General features: G+C 45.9%; 10 protein-coding genes across 10 annotated transcripts; 5 read left to right on the top strand and 5 right to left on the bottom strand.

The window, feature by feature from the left end:
- Positions 1-799: 799 nt before the first annotated feature.
- On the bottom strand, positions 800-2,347 carry CTRU02_203211 (mitochondrial chaperone bcs1; the record flags this gene model as incomplete). Its single annotated transcript, XM_036727291.1, has 1 exon — positions 800-2,347. The coding sequence occupies one exon, from the start codon at positions 2,345-2,347 to the stop codon at positions 800-802; it is 1,548 nt and encodes a 515-aa protein (XP_036581085.1).
- A 1,004-nt stretch (positions 2,348-3,351) lies between these two features.
- CTRU02_203210 (1-phosphatidylinositol-bisphosphate phosphodiesterase) lies at positions 3,352-5,258 on the top strand (the record flags this gene model as incomplete). The annotated part of the gene is made up of 3 exons (XM_070204160.1): positions 3,352-3,683; positions 3,756-3,974; positions 4,031-5,258. The coding sequence occupies 3 exons, from the start codon at positions 3,352-3,354 to the stop codon at positions 5,256-5,258; spliced, it is 1,779 nt and encodes a 592-aa protein (XP_070061923.1).
- A 1,593-nt stretch (positions 5,259-6,851) lies between these two features.
- On the bottom strand, positions 6,852-7,808 carry CTRU02_203209 (uncharacterized protein; the record flags this gene model as incomplete). Its single annotated transcript, XM_036727289.1, has 2 exons — positions 6,852-7,449; positions 7,504-7,808. 2 exons carry the CDS (start codon positions 7,806-7,808, stop codon positions 6,852-6,854), a joined length of 903 nt encoding a protein of 300 aa, XP_036581083.1.
- Positions 7,809-9,600: 1,792 nt separating this feature from the next.
- CTRU02_203208 (thioredoxin reductase) lies at positions 9,601-10,636 on the bottom strand (the record flags this gene model as incomplete). The annotated part of the gene is made up of 2 exons (XM_036727288.1): positions 9,601-10,162; positions 10,218-10,636. The coding sequence occupies 2 exons, from the start codon at positions 10,634-10,636 to the stop codon at positions 9,601-9,603; spliced, it is 981 nt and encodes a 326-aa protein (XP_036581082.1).
- A 2,015-nt stretch (positions 10,637-12,651) lies between these two features.
- On the top strand, positions 12,652-13,029 carry CTRU02_203207 (putative e protein; the record flags this gene model as incomplete). The annotated part of the gene is made up of 1 exon (XM_036727287.1): positions 12,652-13,029. The coding sequence occupies one exon, from the start codon at positions 12,652-12,654 to the stop codon at positions 13,027-13,029; it is 378 nt and encodes a 125-aa protein (XP_036581081.1).
- Positions 13,030-14,661: 1,632 nt separating this feature from the next.
- On the top strand, positions 14,662-15,819 carry CTRU02_203206 (transposase; the record flags this gene model as incomplete). Its single annotated transcript, XM_036727286.2, has 1 exon — positions 14,662-15,819. The coding sequence occupies one exon, from the start codon at positions 14,662-14,664 to the stop codon at positions 15,817-15,819; it is 1,158 nt and encodes a 385-aa protein (XP_036581080.2).
- Positions 15,820-16,658: 839 nt separating this feature from the next.
- On the top strand, positions 16,659-17,757 carry CTRU02_203204 (uncharacterized protein; the record flags this gene model as incomplete). The annotated part of the gene is made up of 2 exons (XM_036727285.1): positions 16,659-17,215; positions 17,265-17,757. 2 exons carry the CDS (start codon positions 16,659-16,661, stop codon positions 17,755-17,757), a joined length of 1,050 nt encoding a protein of 349 aa, XP_036581079.1.
- CTRU02_203205 (uncharacterized protein) lies at positions 16,920-17,180 on the bottom strand (the record flags this gene model as incomplete). Its single annotated transcript, XM_070204159.1, has 1 exon — positions 16,920-17,180. One exon carries the CDS (start codon positions 17,178-17,180, stop codon positions 16,920-16,922), a length of 261 nt encoding a protein of 86 aa, XP_070061922.1.
- Positions 17,758-19,561: 1,804 nt separating the features above from the next.
- On the top strand, positions 19,562-20,303 carry CTRU02_203203 (reverse transcriptase domain protein; the record flags this gene model as incomplete). Its single annotated transcript, XM_036727284.2, has 2 exons — positions 19,562-20,047; positions 20,106-20,303. The coding sequence occupies 2 exons, from the start codon at positions 19,562-19,564 to the stop codon at positions 20,301-20,303; spliced, it is 684 nt and encodes a 227-aa protein (XP_036581078.2).
- Positions 20,304-25,035: 4,732 nt separating this feature from the next.
- Positions 25,036-25,694, bottom strand: CTRU02_203202 (uncharacterized protein; the record flags this gene model as incomplete). Its single annotated transcript, XM_036727283.1, has 2 exons — positions 25,036-25,451; positions 25,508-25,694. 2 exons carry the CDS (start codon positions 25,692-25,694, stop codon positions 25,036-25,038), a joined length of 603 nt encoding a protein of 200 aa, XP_036581077.1.
- Positions 25,695-26,521: the final 827 nt, after the last annotated feature.

The following is a 26,521-nucleotide window of genomic DNA, read 5'->3' as shown; positions in this document are numbered from 1 at the left end:
GATGCACATAGATTGCAGATTTACTAGCAGTTGCTCGTAAGGTGTATTAGTAGATTATACTCGCGTTAACATACAACCCCAATTCTTTGCATTTTTAATCATCATTAATTGCAAAACTACTAATTCCAGAGCCTCAATCCTATTTCAAGACCCCTTAGGCATTGTCTTACCATAGGCACCTAGAGGTTGTTTCAACTATCTACTTCTGCTTGGTTCTAGAGCTGCTATCAGCTCGACATCTAGTCCCAGATAGCGAGGCCCGGAAGATAATTTAGGCCACACATTAAAACCTTGACTGCTTCATGGGTCTAGGTAGTTGTCTTGGCGGCTGTTTTATGCGTCTTTGTAAAAAGCCTGGAGGTTGGGCCGTCATGACATGACTCCAATTCCTTGACATTACTTTTAACTCAAAGCCCCCCACTTGGGCCTGTAATACCGTTTCTTGTCCCCCTCAGCATCATGTTTGGCGTTCGTTATATCGTTGGCAAATGGCGAGGCAGCGGCAAGAGCAAATAGGAAAGCGGAGGAGCCGCATCTTTCATGCTGTACAAATAGGTATTTTACAGTATACGTTTTATACGACAAGACATAAAGTGTAGGGTTAGGCAGTGGAATCTTTGTAGATCTGAAGATCAAAAATACTAGATCCTAAAATCGGCTAAAATGAGGAGTAGAGATCTCCGTCCAAGGTAAGGTATGTTATAATATGCCCAACGCCAAAACTTTTCATTGTGATCCGTTACCACTATGTACCCCATCTGAAAAACCTCTTAACAGATCCTTGTGTGATAAAACATTGCTAGTCTCCTGTCTTAGATGCATTCTGCACCCAGCTGTCCACATTGGCCACAGCTTCCTGAGGGTTGTTTTGGTATGTGAGAAGGTATCCTTGGATCTCTGCCGGGCTGAAGACTAGCGCTGGAACCTTCTCTCCAAATTTGCGTGCCAAAAGACCCACCACGTCTGTGGACAAAAGCTTGCTTGAAGCGTTTTCAGCTGGTTCCATCTCAGTTGCAGTGGTCTCATTGTCGTCTTTGGTGGTGCTCCGGGTCAAAGAGGGACCATTGAGAGGTTCATCATAGGAATCAAACATCTGCTTGAACAGATTGGTAGCAGTTTCTGAATCTCCCAGGGGAAAGTCGAGGACGAAATCAACTCTTCCTGGGCGGAGTAGGGCAGAATCGATCTTGTTGGCGTGGTTTGATGTCATCACAAGAATCCGACCCTCGTGAGCTGCAGCACCGTCAATGACATTGAGCAATGCTGATAAGGAGATACCTCCTCGGCGATGGGATCTGCCCTCGTCGATATCAGGAACTTCTTCCTGTTCAAAATCTCGAGCGCGCGTCAGTCCTGTTGCGTCGATATCCTCCATCAATACAATACACGAAGGGGGGAGGTTCTGGAAAAGAGCTACTAGATTGTCCTCGTTCAGCTTAGGAGAGCTCAAGTTGATCATGTATATACCGAGACCCATCATGCCTGCTACAGCAAGAGTCAAACTGGTCTTGCCGGTACCCGGAGGACCGGAGAGGAGGTAGCCGCGCCGGTAAGGAATCCCTCTTCTCGCATACCAATGTTTCGTAGGCGGGTCTAAAAACCGCTGGACGTCACTGATAAACCGTTGCTTGATAGATTCGTCAAGTACAATTGTAGCCATGGGCCTAGTGGGTCTTGAGGCGTTTCGCACCCATGAAACTTCGTCCCCACCAGCATTGGATGCTCTGTATATACTAAGGCGCCCATTCTCTTTCTTGAGATATTCGATACGACAATGAACAAGGAGATTCTTGAGGACAGTAGCGTCTCGTCCAATACAAGACAAAAAGAGTCTCTCGGCCCGACGAGCATAAGGTATGGTGTCCCGATCCTCAAATGATCTTGTGAATGCCAGCAAGCGATTCTCGTGCCAGAAAAAATGGGTGCCCATAGCCGGTGTCCATCGCAAAGGCCGGGCGTTGAGAAACGAAGCCTTGAGTGGTCCCTCGCAATTTTCTTTCAGTCGATTGCTATCGTTGTCAAGGTCAAACCCGTACTGATCATCGACGTTTTGTCCATCACTCCAGGCGAACTCCTTATTCGTAAGGGTGGTGGAGGCTAGTAGGCGATGGTTGCTGGTGGATAGTGTGGTCTTGGCAATCCAATCCATTATGTAGTTGTACGAGTCGTCAAGGACCCGAACTTCAACGGTCGATATGAACTGGGCGAAGATGATGTGACCCCATCGTTCGATCAACTGATTGAGAAACAGAGCAAAAACGGCTGTTAATGAAAGAAACGTCCAGCCAGGGAAAAGCTTTTCCGCAAATCCAGAAAAAAAGCCCTGGCTTGCGAGGTACTCTGCCATGACGAATGTCTTGAGGCGAAGTTCATTTATTTCTGTAACTCACAGTCTCTCTTCACAAAAGATCGTGCATTGTTAAGAATAAGCATCAAGGGCGACCATCCCCATGGACTTTATATAGCCGTTCTGGCTCGCGTTAAGAAATGGAAATACACATTAGGCGAACCAATTATTGTACGAATATAGCAGACAAGAAAATTCTGGCCTAAACGAGAAAGATTGCATTCGGTTCCAGATGTCCTATTCGTTTACGTGAAGGAGGTTAGGACCGCGGAGTCGGCCCCCGCGCGGCCCGCTATCCGAAACCGAGGGCAAGTGTGACATAGGTTGCCCGACGGTAACCTCTCTGAAGTGCTCGATTGGGTGCTTCATAAACAGCTTGTACAAACTCCGCCCGACCTTCGGCAGCTATAATAAGAAAGAAAAAAAGAAAAAAAAAAGACGTTCAGGCATTTGCTGAATCACCGGCATATTCCAGGTGAAGGAGCGGCTATAGGCACGTTGATTCGTGTCATACGATACCTTAAGCCAAGAAGCGGACTTCGGCACAGAATCCTAGTATATTGGTGCCCACAATGTCTTCTAGAGTGGCTCTCGATTTCAAAACACCTGTCACGAACTATAGGTACTTCCGGTCGATTGAAATGAGCGTCAACAATATCAGTCAAGAGACTGCCCGTCAGAAGAGGCGTAGTCAACCTCATTGAATGTCTAAATCTTATCCAATGTCGGTGTATCGATCTAGCCAGTGGCTTACAACATAGGACAGCAACTACTAGAGCAATATCACAGGTGAAATTAGAATTGTCTTACGATGTTTATGAATCGGGGTTGGAAACTGAGGGGCTAAGAAAGGTCATCGTCCTGGAACTTTTCAATGTTCCACTATTACTCCTAGCCCAACTTTGGTGTCACGCTCTCAATGGCCTGGATATAAGAAAGCCCCATCCATTCTCCTTAAGACTGTTAGTCGCCCTGCCCAATTCATCTTTCCATCTCTGCCGTTAATGCGTGTGAACTTCGGCATGTCACAGGATTGTCCTCTTCACAAGTACCAGGCCGATGGTGGCCATCCCGATGGGCAGCACAAGGGGCCACAGTGCGATCTAGACGAGTCACTCCTGCAACACTTAACCGCATTGTACAACAAGTACGCGAATGAAAATAGCAATTGGTCGAAAGACCAGATTGGTATTTTCATGCAAAATGTCCAAATGGAAGACCCCAACGGCCCGGCTAGTTATCTAGCTGAAAAAGACAGTTTAAATCTATTTGACTTCGTTGAGTATTTTACCTCTCCGTGCGGCAACGCCCTTGAACTGGCCATTCCTGAGGACTTGTCGTGGCCATAGGGCAACTACTTCATTAGCTCCATTCATAACACCCACCTCACCGGTAACCAACTTTCAAGCGACTCGAGTACCGAAGTCTACAAAAACACTCTACTTCGTGGTTGCCGGTGCATAGAAATCGATATTTGGGATGGTATTGAATACATCGTGCCTGGCCTGGACTCAGATGAGCCAAACAACAAATTGCGAAGCCCGACAAAGGTGCTGCCACAGGAGATGAGCCGTTTGGACCGCATTGCCCTCAAAGTAGCCGGTTGGGCGATGCAAAAATTCGAGAAGTCAGAAAGAGAGATGAACACGTTCCGCGGCATGATAGCCAACTCAATCCGGGCAGAGCCAAGAGTTCTCCATGGCTATACATTGACAAAGGAAATTTCCTTTCGCGACGTGTGCCAGGTGGTGACTATGCCTTCATTGTATCGGATCTGCCGCTCATTGTCAGTCTCGAGGTCCATTGCTCTCCTCGGCAGCAGGACGCGATGGCAGATATCATGAAAGAGGCTTGGAATGATTACCTACTTCCTGCGCCCGAATTCGAGCTTAACCCTCTGCCGTCGCCTTCCGAGCTTTCGCGCAAGATTCTTGTTAAAGTCAAGTACGTGCCGAGCAAGCACAGCAGAAACAGTGGAGAAAGTATACTTGAGAAACGGACTGAAATGCCAAAAACCCCGGTCAAAGTCGAGGAAAGGGAGGTCAAGACCTCTGCCATCACAGCCCGTCTTAGTCGCTTAAGCGTTCATACCCGTGGGGTGACCTTCAAGTCCCTTGAACAGCGCGAGGCCATGATGCCCAATCATGTCTTTTCGCTCTCGGAGCCCGTCGCGCTGGACCTACAGCACCGAAATCCTACAGCTCTGTTTGGTCACAACAAAGACTTTCTCATGCGGATATATCCGCATAGGATGCGTATCGACTCCTCCAACTTTGACCCCACCATTTTCTGGCAAGCGGGGGCGCAGCTTGTCGCGCTAAACTGGCAGTCATTGGACATTGGCATGATGCTAAATGAGGGCATGTTCTCTGGATCCAACGGATACGTCCTCAAGCCAGGAGGCTACCGCAGTGCGGATGAGATAAAAGCGAGGGCTGGCGACATTGTAAGCAACTTGCTAAGCATCCCAAACAAGATGCTCCAGAGAGTAGCCGTAACAGTTATGGCGGCCCAATATTTGCCTCAGGTCGGCGGGAAAGATTTTACCCCATATGTCAAAGTTGAGCTACATGCCCGGCCTGACGTATTCACGGTCGCAGCGGGCAATAAAGTAAGTGCTGAGCAGACGATGTACAGTGATCAGACGAGGAACGGCAGAGGGTCCAATCCTAGCTTTGGCGGCGAGATGATTGAATTTACCAATATCGGTTCAGTAGTTTCCAAGTTAACGTTCTTATCGTTTGTTGTGATGAACAACACTGTTGGAACAGATGAAGTATCTGCATGGGCTTGCATTCGTCTCGATAGGATGAGGCGTGGGTATCGTTCGGTTCGGCTTCTAGACAACAGCGGCATGCCTAGCAAGGGCGTCCTTTTTGTGAAATTAGAGGTGAATTCGACGTCGATTTGAACGAGATTAGAGTTGTTTCTCGAGCTTTGTATCTAGGTTCTTATTGGTAGACTTATAAAAGCACTTCAACTCCTTTTGTACACATTCCTCCCTGCCTTAATACTTATAGCATTGGGTGGGGGTAAGAGCCGGTAATTGTTTCCTCAACTTGTCATCTATCAAGTTTACAAATAAACAGCAAGGTCGTATTCAAAATGTATCCGACACTGCAGAGGTGATTTCTGAGCCGTCATAGCATCTGTGGCGATAACGCCAATGCTCACCAAACATCCCAATCGAGGTGTGTGCACCTTTTCTGACCTGATTGCTATATACCTATTTTGTCATAATATTTGTCTCCTTGACGTCTATTACTTAACCTCCACTAAAACTTTTGACTGGTAGAGTCTCTGGAAACAGCACCCTAAGCTTTGATCCATCTCTCGTAGGCTTGGGGGAGTTGCTGGCCGTATTCTGAAGATCATTGCTGAGACAACTCTTCTGGTCAGTTTTAAGAGCATGGTGGCGCATTTCCTGCTCGTTCGCTATCATAATGAAAACGATTGCAGGTGCAGGACCATGACTTCGTTCAGAGTAGAGGGATTTTACTGGGCTTCCCTTGAGAAAATCAAGAGTCCAACGAGATGCTGAACCTAATTACAGCAACTCGTACAATGAATGGAGCCACCACCGGCAACAATTGGTAAACAGCCAGTTTAAGCCTATTGAATACCTGCCGTGTCTTTGTGAAGGATGTCCCACTTGGAACTGGCCTGCTAGCCGTGACTCCTTGATAGCCTTCTCTCAGCATGCTACCAACCTTCCATACTTTATCCCATTGTATCCACTACTATGACATGTTTTTTGCTATCTCTCGCACCCGATATTCAAATCAAACTTAACTACGGTCTTCTCTTTCTCGTACTTTAGACTCCCTGGCCACTGTTGCTCGACCTGCTACAACAGATCACTACGGCAGATACTGATACGTTCAGGAGATATTCGGGGTTATATTTGTCCTTCAATCCTGGATAGCTGAATGTTATAAAAGTCTTCCATAAATGCTGCCCTAAGCGCCAAGATGGATTAATCTTCGGTGCGCAGCCCAAGGTCATCAAACTATTTTTTAACCTCTAAAGTGTTAGTCTGCCCATTCTGAAACGTATGTGGACTAGTCACGTTGAATTACCCATGAGGCCATAAATGCTGTTATTTCTAGCAACAATTCCAAGAACTGGAATGAAAACAGAGCTTCAAAAGACGGGACACCCCCAATGCGAGGTACAAAAACAGAAAAAGAACCTTCAGAGCAATGATCATTTGATGACATCCCCAATCATCTTTTCCAAGCCTATCCAACAACCGTCAAGCCTGTGATGGCTTAGGCCTTTCGTCAGAGTGCAATATCCAACCTTCACACTACTCTCTGTGGTCGCTGATAGCGGTCTCCCATGCTCTGGCGCCTTTTCTCGATCGGGTCCGTCCAAGTCGAAATCTTCCCGTTCGCGATGTGCAGTCCTAAATGGCCTTGTCGTCAGTCTCCAGGACCGGTTGCAGTTGTCAAAGCTTTTCGCGCGAAAATCCAAAAAAACAGGAGAAACGAACGGCCCAGACTTAGACGAAGCCCAGCTTCGCCCTGGCGATGTCGTCTCTGTTCCAATCCCGGGACAAAGGAATGTCGTCTCTCACAGGATCATTATTGCTGCCCTCGACGTCAACAGGTGACAGCTCCATTTGAACCGTCTTAGGAATGTCGGCGCTCATACCGAGCCAGCCGCCTCCGAGCATGGCCAAGGTGGTGCAGAGCTCTGTGCCGAAGAGCAGAACGAGCTTAGTCGCAAAGGAACCCATAACAGGGTCAAGGCTGGTGATACGGTTGAAGGCGTATGTCGTGGTATATGCCAAATGAATCAAGTGAAACGGCATGCCGACGACTGTCGCTCGTAGCATAAGCATGGCCGGGCGACAGTTAGGGGATGAAGCAGAGCGAATGCGTCTGTACGTGGGCCACATCCAGAAGCAGACACCAAACAGTACAAATAGTTGTAGACAGTTGCCGATTTGGTTCAAATTCTCGTTTGCAACGCCGCCTTTGGGGCTCGGAGAACCCCCATATGTTGCAATAGCGATTCCGGCAGTATTGGCGAGGTGAGTGACGCCCAGTATGATCTTCTCGGTCCAGCGCTTCGGTGGGCTCGGGAGAATGATGTTACTGTTTCGTTAAAATTGTCAGCTTCTGTCTTATCATTCTTGTAGAGCACCTTACGCTTCGTAAACTATGCCAATCAGCGTCAAGGTCAAGCAAGCTATGCTGGCGGCATTTGTCATAATGTTGACCTGATTGGGAAGTAATGGTTCGTCTCGTTTGATGATTTGGTAAATGTCGGCCACGAATCTTGCACCGAAATGCGATAGAAAAATAGGCCAGCAGACCATGCCTTTCTTGCCGTGCTTCCATGTAATCCACAGTGCTGCCGGAAATAATATGGCGTAGATGGCAAGTTCGGCGATAGCGAGGTTGACCACATCACTCGAAACGGGAGGAAAGTTTATCGCTGAATGTTCAGACATGTTGACGTACGCCTATCTCTTTGCTTCGTGGTTGAAATTGTTGGTTGTCTCGCGGTGGATAATCGTATTGTGTCCTCTGGCTGTGTTCAAGCTGAGGATAAGACGAGATATGGCAAAAGATATAAGCGATTTGGGTATCACGCTGGGTATGGATGTATCTGATGATGACGCTAGGTAGGCAAGAGCTGTGATGAAAATGATGCTGTTATACAAGACTTTCATCAACGGTAGTCGACGACTATTAATGAAATTCGAAGTCCTCAGATCGAGTCATTGTCCATGACAATATTAGAATCCAAAACAAGTTCTGGACGTTCAACTTCGAAAGACTAATGCCATCTTCACGGATTGTTCGTGTATGGCAATCTACACAGCCTGGGGATGGAACTCTGTACAGTCCTGTTCTCCACTACGAGACCGAGACCGAGACCGACTAGTTGAGATGCTCTGTACTTCAACGTCCCTGCGTCGCCGCGTGTGGTTCCCAAGCAGCCGCGAGTGGAGCATCCGGGTGTTGGCGCGGATGCTGTACCCAATGAACGGACGCTAACGGTGTCCTATCCAGGCTGTTGTGCAAGGGCCGCCCCAGCCTGTGTTCCAGAATCTGTCAATCTGTTCGAGTGGTGATTGCAACAAGGCGTTCAGCAAACCTTACAAATGCGCCCCATCAATTCGTACAGTAAGAACTGCCGGCACTAGTCTGCGTTACCCAGTCTGCCTTACCGTGACTTAAGATGATCTACCTTAACGATGGAGTAGCGGAGAATTTTATCTGGAGCCAAGCCACATCTCACTCAACGCGGACCGTTTTTCCCATCAAATGTCCACGCCTCCCGAGCCATGTGGAGAAACCTTCGCAGTTCGAGATCGACTCCAGGGTTCCAAATACTGGCTTGGGCCAATCAAATCGCTTCTGAAAGCGAGACGTTGATATGATGCAGACTGGTAGTTCGGTTTTGATGAGGTGTCGTGTGTCGGCTCCCCTCGCGTTCTGGCAATGCTTCGCCATCTCTGAGATGAGGCTCAGATGTGAACGACAAAACCAAAAAGAAGATGCTTTTACTGCTCGGCAATATCATGCCGATGAGATACAATGACCACGGTCTCTTCTGCTCAGTCAATTTGCAGACTAACTTGTCAGATATCCGGACGGGTATGTATTACTAATATCTCATCAATAGCTAGTCAAGGTGAGCTCGATAACATTAGGAGAAATCGTTCTTTAAAAAAAAATACATAGAATTTTGGCACTGTTTTAGCTATAGACAAGATGTTCAAGCCCTGTTCTTGACGTAAACTTCAGGCTGATCCAATGTTAAGGCACAGGCCACTCATCCAATGTCTCATACACCAAGAGTAGCCAGGGGAAAGCCCCATTCACCAGGGTTGCGGCTGACTTCGCTTTCGCTGTTGTTCATAGAGAGATCCACTATGTGTTGATATTTTCACAACCTTGATACTCAACTTGAAGGTAGAGAGTGGTCCGGATTATTGCATTCGGCCCCTTTTATGTGGCCTTCTTTTTGATTAACTCTTTCAAAGCCACAATATCAGTGGCAAGACCATTTCCTATTATCATTCAATGTGTGGGCGTTGACATTTTTGAACAAAGAGTACCAAGCAATTGACAAATTCAAAGAACACAAAAAGTACCTAGGCAACTAACGCAGTAAACATTAGTACCACGATTGTAACCTGTATTACAAAACGAAATCACTCCTAGTTGTAAAGTCAAAACTTCCTTCTGACTGTATCAAGTCGGTTGCCAAAATGATCCAAGTCAGTTGACTTATCACCAGCTGTTCGTGTAGTCATCTTCAAGGATCTGAGCATTAACTCCATATCCAGCAGCAGCGCCCGTCCCTATGGCGACTGCAACCTCTTTGACAGGTGTAGCACAGTCCCCTGCCGCGTACACGCCTCGCTTGCTCGTCTCTTGCATCGGACCGGCGGTAATGATTTCACCTGATGAAGTAGTTTTCAACCCAAGATCGTTTGCAAAACCCCCTCGAGTTGTTGTCTCATTTTTGTGGAATATGAATCCAAAAGTTGATATCGATCCATCCTCAAATTCTACCTCCATCAAGGAACTAGTGCTGTGTCCCGCAGGACTTAGTTTTTTAATCTTTCTGTCATCGACCTTGAGCCTCAGAATCTCGGCTTCTTTTACTGCGTCGTCAAAATGCAAATGCGTAAGACCATTAGTCAATATCCATACGCTTCTTGAAAATTGGTTCGCCAGCTTAAAAGAGGTAATTGCATCGTGTAAGATGGCTTCGGAGGTAGAGGTGGTCAGGATGGCTGCGACTGGGGTGCCTGATTCTTCAAACCCGCGACGGTGGAGACAGTTGAAACTATTACTTGATGGTCAATATAGAGCCGATAATATCATTGAATCGCAAGACTGACATTCCTTTTTCCCAAGAATCCATATAACCAGGGATATCGGGAAAAATGTCAGAAGACCCGGTTGCCAGAATCACTTTCCTTCCTTTCCACAAGCGGCCTGTTCCATCTTCCACTTGAAATATTGAACCAATCTCTCGAATCTCCATGGCTTCAGCTGTGGCAAAAGTGATCGTTTTGTATTTTCTGTGCAGTTCTGCCTTCATCCCATTTCTTATCAAGGCTGGGTTGTCGTGATCATAGGTGGCGTGCGTGGTAGCCCCAGTTTGGTACCTGTACTCGCCTGAATCAAAAACAACAGCACTTCTAAGAACTCTCCCAAGACTTAGAGCAGCCGATAACCCCGCTGGGCCAGAACCAATAATACAGGCATCAAGGACATTCCGCAGAACGTGTGGTGGCATGGTGTTTTCGTGGCTCATGGTACTTGGCTAAGAAGAAATGCTGGAGTGGAAATGAAGAAATGGTGAGAAGCATAAGATATTTGATTGATAAAAAAGGATAATAAGTAATTTTATTGCTTACTTTGTGCGTGGTCTCACGTCAGAGCGGAATTTGAGGTTTACGTTTGGGTCTACCTCAACTAAGAAATATCCAATGATTTCGATGCTCCATGTCAGCATTAACTTACAGATCCCTTGTGTATTGGCTAGCAGCGTATCACTAGTCTTGAAAGGGCTTCTATCTTTCAAAGGCTCAGAGTCAGATATTCCATGCTAACTCAAACAAGATATCGTATATATCATGGGGGCTTCAACGCTGCCTTAGTTTGATTAGATGGATGACGTTAGATTTGAATATCGATAAAAGAAGGCGAAACTCATCTACTCAGTAAAAGATTAAATTCATTGGTTATCTTTATTGAAGTCATTAACCCTACTTAAATCCCGTGTTGCTCTCTGATGAGAGAAGGCGGTCTTTTACAGACGGCTTTGGCTGTGTTTTAAAACCCGATGAAAGACCTATGATCCACGCGTCACCGTTCTGACAGAGATATGTGATCTATATATATTCGCTGTTTTTTGCTCTTTAAATCTCATCAAAGCTTTGATTAATCTCAGATGTACCCCATTTCGCTTGCGGACAAGAACATGATGGGCCGTGTATATTGCCGTCCATGTTGGCATAAATGACAACATACCAGGCCCAAAGGTCAGTCACGAATGGCATGCTCCATGCTGCTGTGGCAGATTTCAACTTCAGTAGGGATTCGATCACTTTCAGTAACATCAAACCTTAGGTATTTCGTCAAAGGATTATTGAAGTTTCATGTGGTAACCAACCGTGGCTGTTATGATGGGGAAGTAGGAACATACCTTATTCGGTATAGATTATAACGTGAAGTTTAATAAGAATCTCCTACATCTCGTATCTTCAGTCTATTACAGAAATGCAACGCAAGCCCGTCTGCATCATTCATCTCTGCGACTCCACAAATATTGTCGCCACAGACAATAGGTCTCGATCCTTCCAAGCACCTCAGCTGTGACATGCCAGTCGATCTGAAATGTCTTAGGCTGCAGGATGGGATGAAGGTTGTAGCCGATGCTCTTGAATGGGCTAATAACACCCCTCTGCAAAGCTTATCGAGGACCACCACCTCGCAAATTTGAGGCCAACGCACATTGGGTTCCCGCTAGTAAAGACTTTGTCTTGTGACGCCTTTCCACGGCCTCACGTAACCCCTTTGATGAATTTATGGTCGAGGGGAAACTCAACCATGTCGCCGTCTTCCTCTGCTGCTGAGCAGTCGGCAGCTTTCTCGCCTCTCTTTTTGTTGCCGTCCATGTTATAGCTAGCCAGCAAAATCCAGCCTCGGTATGCAGACCGGAGCTTAACTCGACCCGCATGAGATTTGGACACTCGTCATTGCTACCTTGGGACTTTCTATGCAGCCCTAAACTGAGGTGCATTGGCCATCGGTATTGTGCATTTTTAGCTTATTACACCATCAGTCTCCAATTGATTTACGATTGCAGGGCTGAATACACACGAATCTATCATCGAAATTGAGTCCTCCCAGCGGAGTTTTGATGTCGGCTTCTGCGTAATTTCGAAGCTGGGCATTGCGGGGTTTGAAACACACCAATGTCGCCTAGATGCTGCCTAGCCCTCTCTGTGCCAATGACTGCCATGTACACGCACGTGGTGTCAGATTGATCTGCACGTCAGACACAGAAGACGGAAGAGGCTTGGAGGACATTCATGAAATTGCCAGAAGCTATAAGAAACATTTGGAACCGACCAGTATCTTTAGTTGAACTTCTCCTGATAGTATGCAATTATAAAATGGGAACATGGCAGTAGTTTGCCCTGGTATTTGGCAAGATCATAATCTAGGTCTCTAGGCATTCATTCACACGCAACTGTACTAGACCTGCACATCCTCTTCCAATATTTTCAAAGTATACTCCTGACGAATCAATCGATAAGCGCAATGACCTACAGAATCATGGTCTTTGCAGGTCGGAAGGCCGGAATCTCTCACGAGGAATTCAAAAAGCGTTACGAACAGCACATGCACCTGGTGGAAGAAATATGCGGCGACGCGATGCCTCTCAGACATACGAGAGTATACCCACAACAAGACAATGCGACCAACAAGCCACTTCTGTTGGCAGGCAATGCAGACGAAATGTATTATGATGTCATCGCGACTATAACATTTGACGATGAAGCTGCATCCCGCAAGTTCTACGAAGCCTTATCGACACCAGAGGCAGCGGCTAAAATTGAAGCCGATGAGGCAGGATTTTGGGACCGGAGCAGAATGCATGTTGTGGTCGTCGGAGATGTCAAGGAATGGAAGGAATGAGAGCTGTATCTCAGTTTGGGAAGAAATGGACAAGTTGCAAGCTAACGTCCCACACCCACTTCTGGGCACCCCCCACATTTGGGCACCCCATTTACACCAAAAACGCCGTTTTTCGAAATTCTATATTAAACTAACTACTATACTTACTAAGAAAAGAAAATATATATAAACTATGTTAAGTATAATTATAGCCATCTAATTTTTTATAAAGGTTTAAATATAATAATAGTTATAATATAGAAGTTTAAAACTAAAAGCTTTAAAATGTTAGTAGATACTAGTAACTTACTAGTATTCCTTAACATTAGAAAAATATATTTTCGCTCATATATACTTATTTAAAAAATCTAGGAAATTAATATTTATACTTATTAAAAGTATATAATTATATCTAAAGAGATTTAAAAGTATTACTTTAGTAAATATAGTATAATTAAGGGTTAAAATTCTATAATAGAAACTTTTCTTAAGGGAAATTTTAAAATATTATTCTAAGCTTAAAGAATTTTTTACTAAGTATAAGAATATATAAATCTACTATATCTTACTTAAAAATTCTAATCATATTAGTTAAATATCTCTACCTATTTTATATATTAAGATATAGGCTAGGTAAATTAGTATTATAAATATTAAACCTTGAATTTATAATACTTATTATTAATAATACTAGTATATAGCTACTTAAGTATTATAATTAAGTCTTAATCTATTTAACATATATTTATTCTCTTTAATAAGTAAAGTATTTAGTTTAATATAGAATTTCGAAAAACGGCGTTTTTGGTGTAAATGGGGTGCCCAAATGTGGGGGGTGCCCAGAAGTGGGTGTGGGACGTTACTGGGTCTTTCCATTCTTTCGATGTTATTTCGAGCATTCAAGAGTAGCATTCTTTTTTTTTCTTCTTTTTTTTTTTTCTTTTTGCATCTTTCCTGATATATTTTTATTTTTCTTCACCAACAATTAACCCCTTAACTTGGGATTCTGAGTAACAATCCGTTTTGCTAACGTCGCACACCCACTTCTCGCACACCCCCACATTTCGCACACCCATAAATCGCTCATGTAGAATTTTACCCTCTTCAACATTATTTAATATCTTCACCACTTTTACAGCGATTATTATAATTCTTTGAATAGTTACTCTTATACGCTTAATGGGCCAGTATACGGAAACAGAAGTCAATCAAGCTCTCAATGCAGTTGCAAGTGGGCAGAGTGTCCGAAAGGCAGCTCATGATGCTGGAATTCCACCATCAACCCTCCAGTCTCGATTAAAGGGTTCACAGGCAAGAAATGTAGCTTTCTCTAGCTTCCAGAAGCTATCTCCAGCACAGGAAAGTCACTTAGCTGAATGGGTGCGTATCCAGGCGGCGTTAGGGCTGCCGCCAACACATCAACAACTCAAGGAATTTGCCCAGCGAATCCTAGACATCAGAGGCACTACCCAGCCACTTGGGAGAAACTGGATTCAGTTCTTTATTAAGAGAAATCCATCAATCAAGGTTCATAGAGCTAGAGCCATCGATTCTAAGCGTGTCAATGGGGCCTCAACTAATGTAATCAGGCAATGGTTTCAACAACTCGCCCTTCCAGAGATCAAGGCGATCAAACCACATCATCGCTATAACATGGATGAAACTGGTATCCTAGAAGGCAGAGGATCAAATGGCTTAGTACTGGGATCATCAGAAAGCTCATCAATGCGAAAAAAACAGCCTGGGTCTCGGGCTTGGACAACTATGCTTGAGTGTGTCTCTGCAACTGGTCAGGCGCTTCCTCCACTTGTTATTTATCGAGGGAAATCGGTTCAACAACAATGGTTTCCTCTTGATATCCATAAACGTGATATTTACAGTGGTTGGAAGTTCACAGCAACTGAGAATGGCTGGACTTCAGACTCTACAGCTGTGGAATGGCTTGAGAACATCTTTATCCCTCTGACTAAGCCTGATCATCCCTCTGAGCAGAGACTATTGATCCTAGACGGTCATGGCAGTCATGAAACAACAGAATTTATGTATCTCTGTTATAAACACAAGATATATCTCCTTTTCCTACCGCCACATACATCCCACGTTCTCCAACCTCTAGACCAAGCAGTCTTTAGGCCTCTCAAGGCGACCTATCGAAAAGAGCTTGGATACCTCATTCAACACAACGATTCTATAGTTGTAGGCAAACGGAACTTTCTTACCTGCTATGGAAAAGCACGCCAGATGGCATTTTCAAGCAAGAATATCAGAAGCGGCTGGAAAGCAACAGGACTATGGCCCATTTCGATAGCTCGACCGCTCATGAGCCCTCTACTGCTTGAGAATGCTTCCAAGCCCTCAAAGCCAGGCTATTCTACGCCTATGAGGGCCTCTGATGGTGGAAAAGACGAAAACTGGGCATCTGCTACATCCATAGTAGCCTGGTCAACGCCCAAGAAGACAGTTGATCTATATGATCAACTTAGCTTATTCAGCAAGTTGGATAAAGATCAGCAAACGCAGCGACTGTTGTTTCGGAAGGTTCAAAAGGGATTTGATGAAAAGGACTATCAATTGGCTACAGCAGAGAAGAAGATTGCAATGTTGGAAGCAGAAGTTGAGGCTGGAATGGTACGGAAGCGGCGTAAGGTCCAAATGAGCCCAAATTCGAAGTTTGCCAACATTGAGGCAATTCACAAAGCCCAAATTGAGGCTAGCGAAATTAAGGATAGCTCAGATGAATCTAGCGAGCCTGAATTACCTATTAAAACTGGCGATAGTATCACAGTTGCAGGAGACGAATCAGACTTATAGTTATGAAGTTGATGAATACCTCATGATGACCCAATTTATGGGTGTGCGAAATGTGGGGGTGTGCGAGAAGTGGGTGTGCGACGTTATTAGTTTGGTGTTCGTACAGAAGCCCGAATAGGATGGATTACAACTTATCACATGCAGGAAAAGAGCTTTCAGCTTTCGATGGCATTTACATCATAAGAGGCTTTTGAACAATCGCATCATCAGAAACAATTCATTCCGCTGTGCCAGCGATGCTGTGTTGCAATTGCGTTGCCAGAGGAACTCTAGATACTCCAACAACAGTCATGAGTAGTACATACCTGATAGAAGCAATATAAAAAGCTACTCAGCCACGAAAATCTTAATTACCTTGTTGCAAGTTAACCAAATCTTGTACCTCAGGTTACTATAAGCATCTGGCAATCGATTACTACGTGAAATGGTGGTGAGTGTGTTTCGTGTCAAAACAACTGCTTTAGATGAGGCAATCTCACGCGGTTTTGTTTTTCTGGCTTGTTAGCACATGGGCAATACCTCCGACAATTTTCGACAGTCATCATAGGTCACATTTTCGAAAGCGTTGTATCATAAGGCAGTCCATTCAGCTCATAGGACATTGACCAAGGAAATCGGGTCATGATCCGAGATCGGCTTCGGCACCTCAGCCGATATTACTCAACTTTCGACTGCCATCTGCCCCTATGCCGGGAAATGAGACCGATTCGAGCAAGGACACGCAACACAGCGACAAAAGGTATGATTTCAGGTTTTCTGACAACATTTCTCTTATAATTTCTTCACAAATTACATATTGATTGCGTGACTTGAACTGACAGGTAGTAGTCTTTGTTACGATGGCTGCCCTAGAAGACATCCGCTACCGAGTCGTTGACTTGGTGTCACGGCTTATGCCCATTTCAAGCACAAGCGGCGAGGAATATGAGATTGGCATCTTCTTAGAACAACATCTCCAGGAACTCGGATATTCCGTCGAACGGATTCCCATCGCACCAGGGTCGACACGACACAACGTATATGCTTATATGGGTACGCAGCGGCAAACCCGTGTTTTGCTCACTTGTCATATGGATACGGTCCCGCCACACATTCCTCTCTCAATTGATACCGATGGAGGGGTTATCAGAGGTCGCGGAGCTTGTGATGATAAGGGGCCGCTCGCCGCTCAAATAATCGCAGTTGAAGAGCTCCGAAAAGAGAATCAGGTTCATGAGGGCGATGTAGGATTTCTCTTTGTTGTTGGCGAGGAAAAGGGTGGCGCGGGAATGATTGCTGCCAACGACATGAACTTGAAATGGGAAGCAGTTATTTTTGGGGAGCCTACTGAAGGCAAACTTGGCAAGGGCCACAAAGGGCATGTTGTGTTTGAGTTGGCTGCTCACGGAGAGGCATGGTAAGTTCCCATTATCCAGCAGCATAGTATGTTTCTGATGGAATCGCAGTCACTCGGGCTATCCTCAACTGGGCAGTAGCGCAATATCAAAGCTAGTCAAAGCATTGAACCAGTTGGAAGCTGTCGATTGGCCATCTTCGGAACTACTTGGCCCTTCCACGTTCAACATAGGCAAGATAGAGGGCGGCGAGGGTTATAACGTGGTTGCAGCTGAGGCCAAAGCTCTTTGTTCTGTGCGTGTGGCTAATGATTTACCGCGGATCAAAGCCCAGATTTTGGATGTTGTGGATAACTCCTCGGGTGTTGATGTTGACATCAAGTTTTCGTATCCCGAGATCCTACTAGACTTCAAGCTGGAAGGTTTTGACTCTGCCCCAGTGAGTTTTGGAACCGACGCTCCAAGACTTAAGGGCTCGCATAAAAAAATTCTTTACGGACCTGGTACTATATTGGTAGCACATGGAAAGGACGAACACATTGTAATTGACGAGCTAATGCAAAGTGTCGATGGGTACAAGAGGCTAGTGCTCAATTTTTTGTGAGGAACTGGTAAGGACAAAAGCTAAGAATCGCACACACATTTACGCTCATGCTTAGCACGTTACTTAGCCCATAGTATGCCACAAACCAAATGTCTCCACCTGTCGTTTTGTTTGTTTTTTTTTTTGTTGTTTTTTTTTCGTTCGTTCTACTAGCAACCTACACTCGGACCCAGTTTGTATGACGCAGTAGGGGCTGTTTGCTGCGTCCGATTTGACCGTAAACCTCGGCTTCTGATGCCAGTACCCCGCAGGGTTCTTGCAAACCTAGATTTTGCCAACCCCTATTACCCGGATCACAATCAGATTACAGTCAGCAAACCATGTCTTGCATTCTCTAAGCTATGCTGAAATAAGGACGTGCTATCATATTGGAATGCCAGACATGTCCAGAACGCCAACGATGAATTCGTGGGCAAGCGGCGAAGGCTCATCAGCTAGTACAAGATCTCGAACAGGGTAACGTCCCACACCCACTTCTGGGCACCCCCCACATTTGGGCACCCCATTTACACCAAAAACGCCGTTTTTCGAAATTCTATATTAAACTAAATACTTTACTTATTAAAGAGAATAAATATATATTAAATAGATTAAGACTTAATTATAATACTTAAGTAGCTATATACTAGTATTATTGATAATAAGTATTATAAATTCAAGGTTTAACATTTATAATACTAATTTACCTAGCCTATATCTTAATATATAAAATAGGTAGAGATATTTAACTAATATGATTAGAATTTTTAAGTAAGATATAGTAGATTTATATATTCTTATACTTAGTAAAAAATTCTTTAAGCTTAGAATAATATTTTAAAATTTCCCTTAAGAAAAGTTTCTATTATAGAATTTTAACCCTTAATTATACTATATTTACTAAAGTAATACTTTTAAATCTCTTTTAGATATAATTATATACTTTTAATAAGTATAAATATTAATTTCCTAGATTTTTTAAATAAGTATATATAAGCAAAAATATATTTTTCTAATGTTAAGGAATACTAGTAAGTTACTAGTATCTACTAACATTTTAAAGCTTTTAGTTTTAAACTTCTATATTATAACTATTATTATATTTAAACCTTTATAAAAAATTAGATGGCTATAATTATACTTAACATAGTTTATATATATTTTCTTTTCTTAGTAAGTATAGTAGTTAGTTTAATATAGAATTTCGAAAAACGGCGTTTTTGGTGTAAATGGGGTGCCCAATGTTACGACCCGACAGTTAACAGACCACTGACGACGACCCCGCAGGGGCTCAGCGGTTATAGGGACGGCCGTCAGCCGTTACGTCGTAACAACCCCCACGGAACGGAAGAACTAGGATACAGGTCACGTGACGATAAGCAGGACCGACGGACGATAAGCGGTCCTGGGACAGGACCGACGGTGCCAAGGGCGGTCCATGGCGATGGACCGACGTCCTGGGTGTCGGTCCCCCAGGATCAGGAAGTGTTCAGCATGGAACCAGACTTGTATATAGTTGGGACTCGAGTCCTCTCGAGTCCTACCTTTCCTAGTTCTTCAGCAATCAACTTTGTGATTACCCTAACCGGTACTTTCAGCTATACCTAAGTGACGACTACTCTACGACTCTTGTTGAGGCCTTGACTGATCACCAAGACCTTTGAAGATCTACGATTCAATCGACCAGACCCCAGAACGACTGTTACTGTTGTCAATCCCTGGCTTACTGTTAACACAAACCCACTGTCAGTTAGCTGGCCGTAACACTTTGATTGCTCCTGTTCAGTAAGTCACCTTTTGAGAACTACTAAACAGTATAGACAAGATGTCTTCTCGCGCTTCTGCCAAATCACCCACTCCAGGATCCTCATCCTCTTCGCGCAACCAGCCTCAGAGCCTTGCGCAGGAGCCCGCCAACACTGAGGACTTCGACATGCCGGACCTCAAGTACGACTCCGATGGAGATGGCTCTTTCACCAAGGAAAGCTACGATAAGCTCCGACGCATAATCCAGAAACAAGAAGCCGAGACAAAAGACATGCAGAAAATCGTCAACGAAAACCGACAAGCAATGGAAAACCTCAACGAGCAACTCCAGCACGCTGGACAGGCCTACAAGAAGCTGGAAGAAGACATCAAGGGGGACGCCAACCTCCGGAAGATCCAGGAACTCCAGGGGGAAATCACCACCCTCCGGGCCGCCGCCAACATCGTCACCACGCCCGTCCACGGAGGACGACAAAAGCTCAAGCTCAGTGCGCCTGTCACCTACGACGGAACCCCCGGGACCCTTAAAGGATTCCTGATTCAGGTCAAAATCTACTAGAACTTTCACCATGGAGATTTCACTAACGAAACCGAAAAAGTAGTACACGCAGCTACCTACCTCCGAGGAAAGGCCCTCAAGTGGTTTAAACCAATCCAGGAAGAATACCTCAAATGCGAGACCCTCGACGAGTGCACCACCGAGACCCGCGACATCTACGCCAATTTTAAAGGATTCGAGGATGCGCTCAGGTCACTCTTCCAAGACCCCGACGAAAAGCGACAAGCCGAACGAGATCTAGCATAACTTAAGCAGACTAAGTCCGCCAAAGACTACTCCGCCAATTTCCGACAACTTAGCGTTCAACTCGACCTCACCGAGGAAACCAAGATCTTTATGTTCTATCAAGGACTAAAAGACGAAGTCAAGGACGAGATCATCAAGATTGATCGACCTGACGACTTTCTCTAGTACGCCGAACTCGCCATCAAAATCGACAACCGGCTTTTCGAACGACGAAAGGAAAGAGGCGAAAAACGACAAAACCCCAACTCAGGACGCAAGTACCAGTGGCAGCCTCAGCACCAGTTCAACAACCAGCGAAACGACAATAGACCCCGCAACAACTAGAACAACCCCCGACAAAGTACTGCCTATGGTCACCACAGTAGACCAATAGACCTTAGTGCTACACAGAGAAACGACAAAAAGAACGATAGTTAGAAGAAAGATAGACAGTGCTATAACTACTAGAAGATTAGACACCTAGCATACGAATGCAGGTCACCTAAGAAGGAACGCTTCCAACCGGTACCAGAGAAACGACAAGCGAGTATCGCTACGAAGACGATCCCTCATAAACAACTCAACTAGACTACCTACTTCGATGACAACTGCCATATCCACTCTAGCAGTAAGGAACACGCAGGATAGTACCCCCAGAAACCTCAAGAACGATCTGGTTACGACACCACCAACGCACCTAAACGGACCCTCGCTGTGGGATATAGAAGCAACAGCAAAATCGAGCGCAAGACAATCGAACAGCTCGACAGTATAAACGACAACGAGGAATTAGAACAAGACAATCAGCGAAGACTAAACCTCCTCTACGCAGGACGACAAGCCAACCTGCAGCGGATTCAACAAGACTCACAAAACCCTATGTAGCAACGACAACTCGGTGCGCTAGACGCACACATCGAACGACGACAACATACACAAGGAGATCCCGCACGGATCCGCCAAATCAACCAAGAACTAGAAGAACAGGTCGAATCAGAAACGACCAAGAACACCCCCAACGACTCGGAAACACCTCGCGATGTTGCCCGCCAACATGCCCAACTGGAAGTCGCCTTTGAAGTCGCTTCAGTCAACGACACCAGCTCTAGAGAGGACTCTGACGAAGAAATACAGTGGTATCACTGCTACCAAGACCAGCGCCGAGTCCACTATATCAAGAAAGACGAAGCATGGAAGAAACAGCAAGAAAACGACGAACAAGGAACGGACGAGCAGTCAAAAAAAACTAGACTCGCCTACCGAAGACAAGGGACAACGACAGGCAGTCCAGACAAGGTCCCTATGTAGCGCAACGACGCCCACGACACAACGACACGAGCATGTACAAGTCCAAATACAGCTCAACGGAAGAACAGCTACCGCCATGATCGACAGCAGAGCCCAAGGAAACTTCATATCACCAAGAACGGTAAATAAAAGAAAGATAACCTGGAAAAGAAAAGCAGCCGAAGACTGCTACGAACTCAGCACCGTTGAAGGAGAACAAGTCCAGTACGGCGGAGGACGCATTGCTATGGAGACAGCGCAACTCCCTTTGCAGATCCATAGCCGGAATAAGCGACTAAACTTCGATATTACGGAGATAGGAGACAAGTACGATGTCATCCTTAGAAGACCATGGTTATACGACAGTAACCCACGGATAGATTAGAGAACAAGCCAACTCCATTAGGACCAGGATTCAGTCACTGAGAAGCAACCACGGAACGGTGCCTCAAACGAACCTCTCAAGACTCCTGAAGCGAAGAGATTTCTAGCATACCTACGGATAAAGGATGCAAACGCCAGGACGTTATCAGCAACAGACATCGGCAAGGAAGACCGACTTCTGTCTATCCCAGAAGAATACCGGCAATACCAGAAGCTATTCGCCGAAGAACTCGAGACCGGACTCCCGGAACACAGCAACTACGACCACGAGATACCCCTTAAGGAAGGGAAGGAGCCAAAGCTAGAAGCAATCTACGGACTCAACCAGAAAGAAATGGAAGCACTCGACGCTTACCTCAAAGAAAATCTACAGAAGGGATACATCAAACCCTCTACATCACCAGCGGGATACCCAATCCTGTTCGTACCAAAAAAGAACGGCAAACTACGACTCTACGTCGACTACCGGAAACTCAACGACATTACGATCAAGAACTGCTACCCACTACCGCTCATCTCCGAACTACGAGACCTGTTGCACGGAGCACAGTAGTTTACAGCACTCGACCTAAAAAGAGCCTATAACCTGATCCGGATGAAATCAGGTAAAGAATGGAAGACAGCGTTTCGAACACGCCGAGGACATTACGAGTACCTTATAATGCCCTTCGGACTCACCAACGCACCCGCGACATTCCAGACGATGATCAACCACGTCTTACGAGAATTTCTAGATGTGTTCGTCGTAGTTTACCTCGACGACATCCTAATCTTCTCCAAGACTCTGGAAGACCACAAAAAACACGTACACCAAGTACTGCGGAAACTGCAAGACGCCAAACTCCTAGTGGAACCCGAGAAGAGCAAGTTTCACGCCAAAGAAGTCGAATTCCTAGGTTTTACGATAGCCCCAGGAATCCTCAAAATGTCCAAAGACAAAATCGCAGCAGTACGAGACTAGCCTACACCACAGAACGTTAAGGACGTACAATCCTTTATTGGATATGTGAACTACTACCGACGGTTCCTAGAAGGGTACTCAGACAAAAACGACCCTCTCACGAGACTCTCGAAGAAAGATGTTCCCTGGCAATGGGAAGAAGAACAAGAACAAGCCTTCAACGAGATCAAACAACAAGTCACATCGGAACCAATACTTGTTATACCAAACCCCGAGAAACCATTCGAAGTCGAGACCGACTCCTCAGACTACGCTATAGGAGGACAACTAGGCCAACGAGACGACGAAGGACGACTACACCCTTGCGCCTTCTTCTCACGCAAGTTACACGGCCCAGAACTCAACTACCAGATACACGACAAGGAACTTATGGCAATTATCGAGGCATTCAAAGAATGGAGACCGCAACTCTCAGGAACCAAGTACGAGGTCAAAGTATACACCGACCACAAGAACCTCGCACACTTCACCACATCGAAAGATCTCAACAAACGACAAATTCGATGGTCCGAATTCTTATCAGAATTCAATTTCAGAATCATCTACCAGAAGGGCAAGGAGAACGGCAGGGCCGACGCCCTCAGCCGACGACCGGACCACGAGGTCCAGGTACCTGAGGAAACCCGAGTTATCCTCAAAACAGACAAAAACGGAGACCTTGTGCCAGCAGCCAGACTCTTAATGATGGCCAGAAGAGACAGTACCAGCACGCCTGGAAGGATGTCTCCTGAAGCCATTAGGGAGATACACTCCGCATCCGCACATAGTCACCAAGGCGTAACCAAAACGTGGAAACGCATCCGTCAACACTACGACAAAACGGCTACACGACAAGAAGTATCTTTAGCGATTAAGGACTGTGAGGTTTGCGCAAAAAGCAAACCCAGCCGACATCAGCCTTATGGAAAGATACAGCCGCTCCTAGTGCCGCAAACCGCATAGGAATCCATCTCGCTGGACTTCGTCACTAAGTTACCTAAGTCCCGAGAACCGATGACCAACGTCCACTACGACAGTGTCCTCGTCATCGTCGACAGACTCACAAAGTACTCATACTTCATTCCGTACATGGAGTCAAGCACTGCAGAAGACCTCGCCTACAAGTTTCTGCAGGTGATCGTAAGCCAACACGGAATGCCGAAGGAAATCGTATCCGACAGAGACAAGCTGTTCACTTCCAAGTTTTGGAGATCCCTGATCTCGCAGCTAGGATCTGACCACAAGATGTCCACCGCTTTCCATCCGCAAACCGATGGCCAGACAGAACGAATCAATCAGATCATGGAAACCTACCTACGCTGCTACGTCAACTATCAGCAAAACAACTGGGTCCAACTGCTACCTATGGCCTAGTTCGCCTACAACAGCGCAGTAGGAGAAAGTACAAAAGAATCACCATTCTACTTAAACTACGGATTCAACCCGACAGCCTATAGACAACCCCGACAAGGCCTAACAGCTCTGAAAGCTATGGCAGATATCAACAAACTCAAGGAAATCCAACGAGATCTTCCTAGAGACCTTGAATTTATACGCGAACGCATGCGCAAATACGCTGACAAGACAAGAGTTGAGGGACCAACTCTAAAGGAGGGGGATAGCGCATACCTTCTCCGCCGGAACATCAAAACAAAACGACCAAGCGATAAGTTAGACTTCAAGAAACTTAGACCCTTCGAAATCACGAAGAAGGTATCCAACGTCAACTTCAAACTCGCACTACCAGACACTATAAAGTATCATCCAGTTTTTCATATTTCACTTCTCGAGCCAGCACCAAAAGGATCACGAACTATAGACTACATCGAAGTCGACCCGGAACAGGACTACGAGGTCGAAAGGATCCTCGATCACATCGATCAGCACGATGACACAGAAATACAATACCTAATCAAGTAGAAAAACTACGGACACGAAGAAAACACATGGGAACCCGCATCAAACTTGGAGCACGCACAAGAGGAACTTCAAGAATACTGGACGCAATGGGAAACACGACAGCACGCCAAAGTCATGCAAAGACCAACACACAACCCTCGCGTCAGAAACCCTCAACCCAAGTTTCGACCAACCAAGAAACCCCAGGGCAACAAAACGTTTCTTCGCCTAGGAACACCTAGCCCTGAGTAGCCGAGGAACCTCCAACACTCCCCGCACCCGCGCCATCTACCAGAGGACCCAAACCCACAAACTCGTCACCAAAACCAAAAAGGGACCAAGGAGGATCATTCCCGAGACCCACTGCCTGGAGGTCACTAACGACGAACCTCTCGTAAGCATCCAAGGCAGGTAGGACTTCGTCGTCCGCCAGGACGCCATCCTCCCTGTCAACCTCCTGCATACCACGCTCAAAAACTTCGGTCTGCCGCTCCCGAACCATCTTACGGACCGTCCGAATCCGTTTCAGACAACCCGCAGCATCCGCCATTTGAACTTGCAAACGAGCAAACTCTTGATGAAGCGCGAATAGCTCCTCACCCGCTTTCTCTTCTTTCTCATCCCACTCCTTTTGCTGAGAGTTCAACTTCTGAACTAGAAGCAAACATTAGCAACCCCCAGAACAGCGAAAACACAAAAACACGACTTACGAGTAGACGCCACGAGGACGCCGTCACAAGGTTTCTTCGCCTCGATGCAAGTCCTACAGCGTGTAGACTTCTCGCCAAAACGACACGGGACCTTTGCACGGAAACAACGAGTGCAAGGCATGTCGCTAGCAATCGATCGGGACTCCACGTATTCAATAAGCGCAGCTCTCTCACGATCTTTTATCATAGTCAAGTACGACTTTGTCTTTCGAACGCGACCTGACATGGTGTCGGCATCATGAAAAACAAAGGAAGCAAATTTGTGGATCCCCAACCTGGGACCAACGACCTACCTATACTCAGGTCTCGAGGACAAGACCTTTAAGAGGGGAGCTGATGTTACGACCCGACAGTTAACAGACCACTGACGACGACCCCGCAGGGGCTCATGATTGATTGATTGATTTATTCCTACTCGGTTATGAAGCCGCTCTTATGCCAGCAGCTATGCCCGGAAAGCGGGGTTTGGCAGGTAGCCGAAGCGTCGACAATGAACAGCGACGCCCCACTTCGCCCTGATGTTGCATCAGGGCCAGCTATCCCCAAGCTCCCCACTATGTTCTCTATTCTGTGTGTTTGTGCCCTCTGTTGAAGAAGTGTGTTGCTCTCCTGTCTGCTTTCTCGCTTTTGTGTTGCTCTCTAGAATGCTTGTTTTGCGTCCTCCTGCTTCGGTTCAGTTGGTGCTGGTAGCACCGTATCTGGTTCTTTGTACCTACAGTCTCCCCCCAGCGCTCAGCTTTGTCTCTTTGTTTTGTCCGTATCCTCCCGGACTTGTATGTGCCGTTTTCTCAGTTGCATCTATAAATTCTTTATTGCCTCCTGCCGGGTTCCTATGTGGCCTCTTGTTTCTTGCCTGTTGACCACTATTGCCCTCCACCACATTAGCCCAAGGGTCTTCCACGAAGCACAATGCTCCACTGACTCCGACATGTTCGATTACTAGGTATGAGAGCTCCCGCACAGATTCCGCAGACATTGTCGCGCGTTGAAGGGACACCAATCCTTCTTCGCAAA

This window comes from Colletotrichum truncatum (genome assembly GCF_014235925.2).
Source record: "Colletotrichum truncatum strain CMES1059 chromosome Unknown Contig_0002, whole genome shotgun sequence".
NCBI classification, from domain to species: Eukaryota; Fungi; Ascomycota; class Sordariomycetes; order Glomerellales; family Glomerellaceae; genus Colletotrichum; species Colletotrichum truncatum.
Note: the sequence above shows the minus strand (reverse complement) of the source record. Positions and strands in the feature narration are given on the sequence as shown.